Source organism: Ailuropoda melanoleuca, chromosome 7 (genome assembly GCF_002007445.2).
Source record: "Ailuropoda melanoleuca isolate Jingjing chromosome 7, ASM200744v2, whole genome shotgun sequence".
Taxonomy (NCBI): Eukaryota; Metazoa; Chordata; class Mammalia; order Carnivora; family Ursidae; genus Ailuropoda; species Ailuropoda melanoleuca.
This window is the reverse complement of record NC_048224.1, coordinates 85,427,098-85,436,209: the sequence shown is the minus strand read 5'-3', so window position 1 is coordinate 85,436,209 and position 9,112 is coordinate 85,427,098. Positions and strand designations below refer to the sequence as shown.

Genomic DNA, 9,112 nt, shown 5'->3' with positions numbered 1-9,112 from the left:
GTGGAATCATAGTCATGTGTTCATAGTTTCTGACTCATGTACTCCATCATGCACTCGATACCGAGGCACCAGGATACAGTGGTTAACCAAACAGTCATGGTCCCTACTAGACTAGCTGGGAGGATGAGACCTTTAAAGGAAACTAGTTACAATTGTGATGAAAGGCAGGCACTGTCATTCGATATGGTAGAGGGAATCCCAGATGGATTTCTGTTTTCTATTTTTATTTCTTGAGGTGGAGGTCCTCAAAGTCTTTTTCCTTCCAAGACTTCTTATCAAAGGCCAAGGGAACCCTTTCCAGCAAAGCTCCTCTTCCCAGCCTTCCACAGGTCAGACCTGTGGATACCCTCACAAGTAGAACAAGTGATTCGCAGTCTTCAGTGGGCAATTTGCATTTCTGACCGGAAGAAGTCTGATTTTCTATGCCCCAGCTGGCCCAGGAATGATCCACTCAGGCTACCTCCTCAAACCCCCTCAGAGGAGTTTGGCTAGCTCCTTGATAAGCCATTCGGGCATTCAACATGTATCTTCTGAGGAACAACTGTGTACTAGGTGTTCCTGTAGGAGCAGGGGATAAAGCAATGGACACTTTTGTCCCCATGGAACTTAGAATCTAGACAGGGACACAGACCAATGATAAGCAAAATTAGTAAAATCTAAAAGGTCAGAAATGAGCCTGCCTCCTTCAAGGACCAGCAGGGAGGCCATGTGGCTGGAGCTGAGCGCCCGACGGGGAGAGAACTAGAAGATGGGTCCAAGAGGTAAGAGGCCAGCCACATAGCCTTATAGGTCACAATGGCCTCTTCATGAAAAAGGGAGCAACATTATGAAGTTCTTGCAACAAGTTCATCAAAGGCATCTCTCACAAAACAGTGCACTCTCCAGCTTTGCTATTCTTCGCCCTGTCACTGCGTACTCAACAGGTAATCCACGGCTCGTACTTACTAGGTTCTATTGGCGTCCCACAGCCAGCACACAAGAAATTCTGGGCTGCTACCACGAGTCCCCTCCTGAGTGCAGAAAATGAATGCAGTTACAGTTCAGAGATAGCCAATGGAGCATTTTTCACTAGCTGGAAAAGAAACTGACATCATGGTGCTTTTCTTGGCTCGGGGTCTTAATTTTGTCAATTTCCATTTGGGAAAAAACTAGGATTCTTTGAGAGTTTTCTAGTTGAGATTTCTGGGTCTCTTATTTTATTTTTTATTTATTTTATTTTTATTTATTTATTTTTTGAGATCTCTGGGTCTTTTAAAGACCCCTGCTACCACCAAAACAGAAGTCAGCATCATGAATACACCTATTCCACCGCGGGATCTTTAGAGACTCCGCTCACTGTGCGTGCACAGGATCCCCTCCAGAGAGATCTGGGACACAGAACGCATAGTAGAAAGTGCAGGGAAACGAAACACCAAGAAGTGATGCACCTGGGAAGTTCACAAATGGATCCCAAGAAATGTGGATGAATAAGAGGTCACGTAAGACCTAAGTATCACACATTCCTGGTGAGTGACAGTCTACTGAAGTGTCTTCTGTTGAACTGTTGATGCCATGACTTCCCATGTGATTTGGAAACACAAGGAAGTTGTAAATTTTATCACAGTTTAGGGTCAGCAAAAATGACCAAGGTAAAAATGTGTGGAACCCTACCCGTCTCCCTTAGAGAGGACATAGGGAAATTCTAGAGACAAAACAGCCGTTGCTAAGGAAAGTGACCCCTCCCCAAGCCTGGAGAAGGAGTTCTTCTGCCCAAGCACTCCAGAGACATTTGTTGGCATTTTCTCAAAAGAAAAATACAAGACAGAGTCTATAGGGCACTTCCACGGGGCACAGGCAAGAACCTTTTCCAGTCCCTTCTTTACACCGCAGTTGGGGAATACATTAAACACAAGCCAAGAGGAATGGAGAAACTGTAATTGGTTAAAATGTCCCTTTGGAATGTCATATATTCTCAGAAACAAATAAAACTACTACCTTAAATTATTATATATTCTAGTTATACATATACATTTATAAAAATGAGTTTCTTTTTCTCTTTTGCATCCTCTTTGTTGTTTTGCCTTCAGGGTTTTTGTTACTTCTTAGATATTTTTATTTGCATCCTGTTGCATTTCTTAACTATAGGAGTTCTCCTCAAGATTAGATTTTCCCTTTAAAAAAAATTATCCATTGATTTTTATTTCACATTGCACTGGGAAATAGAGCAGTCTTTTACAAGTTATTGTATATGATTTTTAAGGTTCAATATTAGCCACTTAAAAAAATCCCCTTTAAGCCTACTTAATTTTCAATTGCTATGTAACATACATAACTAAGGACAGAACTGTACTTGTCAAACTTACAGAGCCCCCCAAAACCACAATAAACAGGAAGCTAAGAAGCTACCTCAGAAAAATATGCCCAACTTTCCTTTTCCTAAAATAAATTTTTCCTTCATCCCTCTGTGCGTAATTTTCTTCCCTTCACCTACTTCCACAAAGAGGTAGGACCCATCACATCTTGTTACCTGGGCTGGTGGCCCATGCAGCGACCCAGACTTACTTGAGTGGTGGATGAACATTAAATATGATTTGAAATCTGGGGGGCTCCCAGTCTTCAGCTCCTCTGATCCTCGAATTAAGGGTAATTTCCTGAACGACATCCACACTGGATTCAAAGTCTTTCCCGACACGCTCTTCATTCACTACCTGCATAACACAGAAGAGGATTTCAGAGCAACCGAAACGAGCATATTTCAGGAACTGAAAGAAAAAGAACATTCAGATGTGTTTCCAGCATTAAAATTTGCCTTGAAAAATTAAAACTGCTTTCCACTGAATAAAAGGAGTCCTTCCTTTATCTAAAGCCATCTGTAGCAGAGTCGCCTGAAACACCACCCAGCTGAGATCACTTTCCTTAGTATTTACAGGAGTTCATTCGTTTCCAGACTTCAAGTTACTGTAAGTAGGTCACAGTGACCTGGAATGCTTTTATTCACAGCAGAAGCCTTACTGCTTTTAGTCAACAGGCTGCCAGATGCTGCCAGCCAGAACCCCCAGCTGTTGTCAGACTTCCCCAGAAACAGCTCTTTTGAGACCATTCCCCTGCTTAAAAATGCCGAGTGGCTTCCCTCTGATCCATTCAACTTTCCTATTTGCATTTAACATGCAAACTCCACATAGTAGCATTCTATGTCCTCCACAACTTGACCCTATCCTTTAAACCTAATTTCCCAGGAAGATCAACCTCCCCCAACACACACACACACACACACACACACACACACACACACACCCGTTATTCAACCATACCAGGCCACCCTGCTCAATAAACATACCATGCACACCCCACTCCCTTTACTTTTGCTCCAGCTGCCCTTTGCCAAGATCCCCTTCCACATGTTTCTACCTGCTACCATTCTCAAGTTCTGAGATCTCCTATTGGCCTTCCCAAGTCCCCTGATAAAATTAGACACTCCTGCCCTGCATTCGCAGACTGCTTTATCTCTACCCCTATGTTAGCTTTGCCACAAAGTTCTCTCCCCACAGTGGGCTGTGGGCTGTCAGAGGGCATTGTGTCTACAAGGGACCAGGCTGGGCATGACTCCTGCTCTTCCACTGACCAGCCCTGCCGAGGGGCCGGAACTAACACCTTCAAGTAAACAAAACAGCATCTACTTAAGAGGATGAGGATGAGAATGTGAAAGGCTGAATTCCCTGGCGTATAATCAACGCTCAATAAATGTCAGATTCACCCTTCATGTCACATCTCCCCAACACCCAGTGACCCTGCAAGGAAACGCGTCGATGTCTGAAGTGAACAGCAGGCAAGATGAGAATTTAGGAACTTTCCATTCAAGGCCAATTTATTTTGATACTTACTATTGAGTCAGCTGCATTTGGGGAACCTGCCAGCTGATGATTAGCTTCTGACAACATCCAGCACTTCTGGAATACTCGGTACAACTCTTTGGCTATTAGCTCAGCAGAATTGAAGTCTGGCTCATAAAAGACACTGAAAGGTAAGAGATGCAAAAAGTGGAAAACTATATTTGTGAGGAGTTATGTTATTGGTCTTCATGTTTTCAGTCATCCTTCCCACTCCAAAAACTCAGAAGAGATGTCATAAGAGGGAGCATGCACCAACCACCCACCGGCTGTCTTACTCAACACAGCATCTTTTATTCCTGGAGGGTGCCACGACTGGGAAATATGCTAAAAAGAGCTCTGGATTTGGAGCCTGAAGACCTGATTCAAGTCCTATCTCTGCCCATTTAACAGCATTGTGTCCTGTGGCACATTTAGTCTGAGCCTCAGTTTCCACCTTTATAAAAATGGGGTTAAAAACTCCACCCAGCCTGGTGAAATGAGAAAGTATACGAAGGTCTTTAAACACTAGATATATTTAAAAAAACAACAACAAAAACAACTATAGAAAGCTCTATAGAAATTTTAGCGGTGATGGTTTCATTGCAAAGTAGTAATCCCTGCTATTGGAACTGGCTGAACTTGGTCGGAGATGTCAGAGGTATGGCATTCAGAGTGCCTCAGAGGTGATGGCCCAGGGGTCTAGGTGCAGGTGGACACAGACAAGACATACCTCTTGGAGGAGCTGCAGGAACGCCCACAGGTTTCTGTGATATTGCTACACTCCCCAAGTTCTGCAAGTAAATAAAAGAAAGGGTATTAAAGTCTTTCTGTCTATTTTACTTACTCATATTCAACTTTATAAGAAGACGAAAATAAATCCCTGCATCTCAGAAAGAACTAGGTGTTCAGCATCTCCATATCTCAGGTTCTTTGGGTTTCTATTACAAGACTACAGGTGATGACCAAAGATGGGATTTCAAAATACACTCAGCTGAAATTCCACCAAAAGTTAACTGAGAGGCCAAACAGATCTCACACTATAATGAGTATCTGCTTTTGCATTCAATTCTACAAGTGAGATGAGAGACTGATTATCAAGACATTTGAAATAAAAACATCTTATTATTTTTTTAAATCAGGGACATACTCTGATCTTGGGAGAGGTTTCTTTGAAAGCCATTCCAACGCGGTATCGCATGTGATGCATGGCAATATGCATGTGGGGGGAGGGGAAGTAGGAGTCATCGCTGGTGAGTTTCCAAATCTTACCTACGATGACAAAGTCATCGAAGTCACATTTACAGGCTTCTTTCAGCACATCACAGTAAGTGGGTGTCCCAGCCACTGGGCTGCCCTGTAACACAGCACAACCTAGAAAAAGAAACGAAGAGGGTTTCACCAACAAGAAGAGAAAGAAAAACTGTCACAGCCAACTAACTAGAAACCAGGGAATAAAAATGGGCCAAGAGTTTACATTAAAAGAGTTTAAAAATCCAGCTTTAAGAATTAAAAAATGCAGGGAGCTATCTCTGGGTTGTTCTTCCATTCACTATGATTAAGTGAAGCAGACAGATGAGGATCTGTGATGATGCGGGGTTCATAAGAGTCAGCTGCCTACTTTTAGGTGTGTTTGAAAATTTCCATAATACAAAGTTTTAAAAAAATGAAAGAGGGAAATATCAGCTTCATACTGAGGCAAAGAGTAGAGGCGACATAAATACTGTCCTGACCTTATTTGGAATTAGGGTCTTTGCAGATGTGATCAAGTTAAGCTGAGGTCATACTGCATTAGGGTGAGCCCTAAATCCAATATGACTGGTTATATTACAGAGGGACTTTAAAAAAGAGGGAAATTTGGACATAGACACTGGTATCCAGAAAAGGCCATGAGAAGACGGAGGCAGTGACAGGAGTGATGTGTCTATAAGCCAAGGCCAGTAACCGCCAGAAGCCAGCAGAGGCATGGGACGGGTTCTCCCTCAGAGTCTCCAGAAGGAGCCAACCCTTCCGACAGCTTCATTGCTGACTTCTGGCCTCCCCAATTGAGAAACAATACATTTTCTGTTGTTTTCAGTCACCCCGTTTGTGATATTTTGTTACAACAACCCGAGGAAACTACTACAAATAAGTCCAGGCTTTTGTATCCCGAATGCTAGTCTGGGGGATTATCCTAAGAATGTCATTAAAAAGAAAAAAAAAAAAGTGAAAAAGGCAGGCTTTGATCATAAAGGAGCTATTTGCAGTCCATTTAAAATAGTAAAATATTGAAAGCTATCTAAATGCCAAATAACAGTAAATTGATTTTGCAAATCATATTAACTCAAGAAATACCATCATGGAAAAATGTGAAAACAGTAGCAACTTGGAAAACTGGATATGAAATACTGTTAATATAATATAATCATATTATTAATGGAATTACATTAATCCAAGTGTATAATCCCAATGAAACTGTACTCACTTGAATAAACATAAGAGAAAAACACAGAGAAATGGATACAGTTGTGCAGGGAAATATTCTAGCCCATGGGTTATGCAGAGGTTACATGACTGGGCTTCACAGGAACTGGCGAGGGTTTAAAACCGCACTGGCTAGGTGCTGCGAGTCAGTTACGCATCTGACTCGACCCTTGGTTTCAGCTCAGGTCATGATCTCAGGATCCTGGGATCAAGCCCCAAGTCTGGCTCTGCATGCTCAGTGCAGGGTCTGCTTGGGATTCTCTTTCCCTCTCCCTCTGCCCCTCCTACTCATGCACGCACGCTCTCTCCAAGATAAATAAATACATCTTTAAAAATAAGAATATAAATCAACAACAACAACATTGCCCCATCCTAGCTGGGTGACCATGAACAATTAACTTCTCAGCTTGGTCTCCTCCTGGGCCAGACAGGGCAACCTCACCCACCTCTGTTTCCCTGTCCTCTTTTGACCACGATCCACTGTAACATACCTTCCCACTGCAACTCAGGACAAACGCAAAAATATAGTTCACTGATTCAAAAGAAGAAAAAAAAAAAGTTCCAGGAAGCATTGCTCCCTCAAGGTGAATTGAATGCTGATACTTTCTTTTTTTTTTTTTTTAGATTTTATTTATTTGACAGAGAGAGACACAGTGAGAGAGGGAACACAAGCAGAGGGAGAGGGAGAAGCAGGCTTTCCCTCTGTGCAGGGAGCCAGATGAGGGGCTCCATCCCAGGACCCTGGGATCATGACCTGAGTCGAAGGCAGATGCTTAAAGACTGAGCCACCCAGGCGCCCAATCTGTTTGTTTGTTTTTAAATGCTCTCAAGACCAACCTGCAACTTGAAGTACGCCGACCTACCTCTAAGGAATAATATCTACCACCAAAAATGTCACATATTTTTATTGGGTTGGTAGAAATATTTTAAAATTACATTTAACATATTTATATTCATATTAAAAAAAAATCAGGGGCGCCTGGGTGGCTCAGTTGGCTAAGTGTCTGCCTTGGGCTCAGATCATGATCCCGGGGTCCTGGGATGGAGCCATGTGTGTCACTGGACTCCCTGCTCAGCGGGGAGTCTGCTTCTCCCTCTGCCGCTCCCCCTGCTTGTGCTATCAATCTCTCTCTCTCTCTCTCAAATAAATAAAATCTTTAAAAAAAAAATTTCAGCTAGACGTGAGCTTCCACTCAGCCATTCAACAAATATTTATAAAGTACTATTTCAGGCAAGGCAGTATGCTGAAGGCAAATTCAAATGAGACAAACGCTTATCCATTAGAGTTTAAAACCTCATAAGGGAGCTGAGACACTGACACACATAACCATGGGCCTTAGGAAGGCAGGGTGTCATGCTGCACAACTCCAGGAGGGAGTGAGGCTTGCAGGAGGGCAATCAGAGCATTCCAGAGCACAACTTAGGCTTAATTCCACGTGAATGGAGCCCCTGCCCTGTGATGCATATCTGGGAGCTTGTCACAGTGCTGGTGGCCGGAGACTGCTCTCAAAGAGTGGGAAGAATGAAGGAACTAACGTGAAGTTCCTGGGGACCCAGCATTCCAGGGAGCCTAGTCAAAGCAAAGGAGGGAGGCAGAGGCTTGGGAGAAATGTCTGCGGGCACGTTTAGCAGGCTCGTGTAACTAAAGCCCGCAGTGCAACACAGGGACATCAGGAGATGCCTGCAGGGAAGCTGCATCCCGCAAGGCTAAAATCCAGGATCAAATGTGGCACAAACTTAGCAGGCCATTTTAGAAGAGTAGAAGTTGTTCTAGGGGGGCGCCTGGGTGGCACAGCGGTTAAGCGTCTGCCTTCGGCTCAGGGCGTGATCCCGGTGTTGTGGGATCGAGCCCCACATCAGGCTCCTCCGCCATGAGCCTGCTTCTTCCTCTCCCACTCCCTCTGCTTGTGTTCCCTCTCTCGCTGGCTGTCTCTATCTCTGTCAAATAAATAAATAAAATCTTTTAAAAAAACTATAATTAAAAAAAAAAAAGTTGTTCTAGGAAGACAGACGTGTCTGGGATCAATGAGGGGAAAGAGGCTGCAAGGAAAGAGAAAATTAAAGGCAGCCCATGTGCCTTGAGGGCCTAACTGCACTTCTTACAGAATGACTGCCCGGAGGCTGCTGTGATGGTCCAGGCCAAAGGCGGAGAGGGAACGGACAGAGGGGGCTGTCGCTGTTACTGAGAAGTCGGGGCTGATTTGTTCACTAGAAATGGGGCCAAGACACAGACACAAAAAAGAAAGAGTCACAGATAAAGCACAGGAAGAGGATACTGAAATAGGACTCATTTCTTTTCTCCACACTGGTGGCCTCAGAGGGGATGATGGCCCAATCCCATTGCCTCACTCCCCTGGCCGTGGCTGGCTGCCCAGCTGGGGACACCCAATCAAAGCAGGCCCCCTCAGGTGCTCTTCCCTGGGAATGTGGACCGGGGGTCCTGTAAGACTGGGCTGAGCTGTGCAGCTGGCTATTCAGGAAGTTTTAGACAAAGGATTTGAAGATCTACTTTGGGATGTGACAGAAAAAGAGACATTAGGTGGAGAACACAGCATAAAGTGGTTTGCCCCACTTACCTTCATAGCCGCTGTCAGAAGAATTGGAAGACCCAGATTCTTGCTTCATGTTGGTATAAAAGGTGACTTCAGAGTCCGCGTGGTCATTCCCGAGGGCCCCACTGACTTCCTCCACACCCCAGTTCTCTGTGTGCTGTTGACTCAGGACGGTGCACTTGATTTTCTCCATTGCCGCTATAATCATATCTGCAACATAGAAGTGGGCATTTTCCTGCAAGAAAAAAAAAA

At 44.0% G+C, this 9,112-nt stretch overlaps 1 protein-coding gene across 13 annotated transcripts in view; it reads right to left on the bottom strand.

The window, feature by feature from the left end:
* The window catches only part of RUBCNL (rubicon like autophagy enhancer), a 37,332-nt gene that overhangs the window by 13,009 nt on the left and 15,211 nt on the right, over positions 1–9,112 (bottom strand). For all 13 annotated transcript variants that reach the window (XR_004626736.1, XM_011219399.3, XM_019794930.2 and 10 more), the window contains 6 exons: positions 8,885–9,095; positions 5,118–5,219; positions 4,579–4,639; positions 3,861–3,993; positions 2,542–2,687; positions 946–1,010 (listed from right to left, as the gene is read on the bottom strand). Coding sequence is in view for 12 of the 13 variants with exons in the window: in XM_011219399.3 (XP_011217701.2) it covers positions 946–1,010; positions 2,542–2,687; positions 3,861–3,993; positions 4,579–4,639; positions 5,118–5,219; positions 8,885–9,095 (718 nt within the window). In the remaining variant the exon portion in view is untranslated. The remainder of the gene's footprint in view (positions 1–945; positions 1,011–2,541; positions 2,688–3,860; positions 3,994–4,578; positions 4,640–5,117; positions 5,220–8,884; positions 9,096–9,112) is intronic.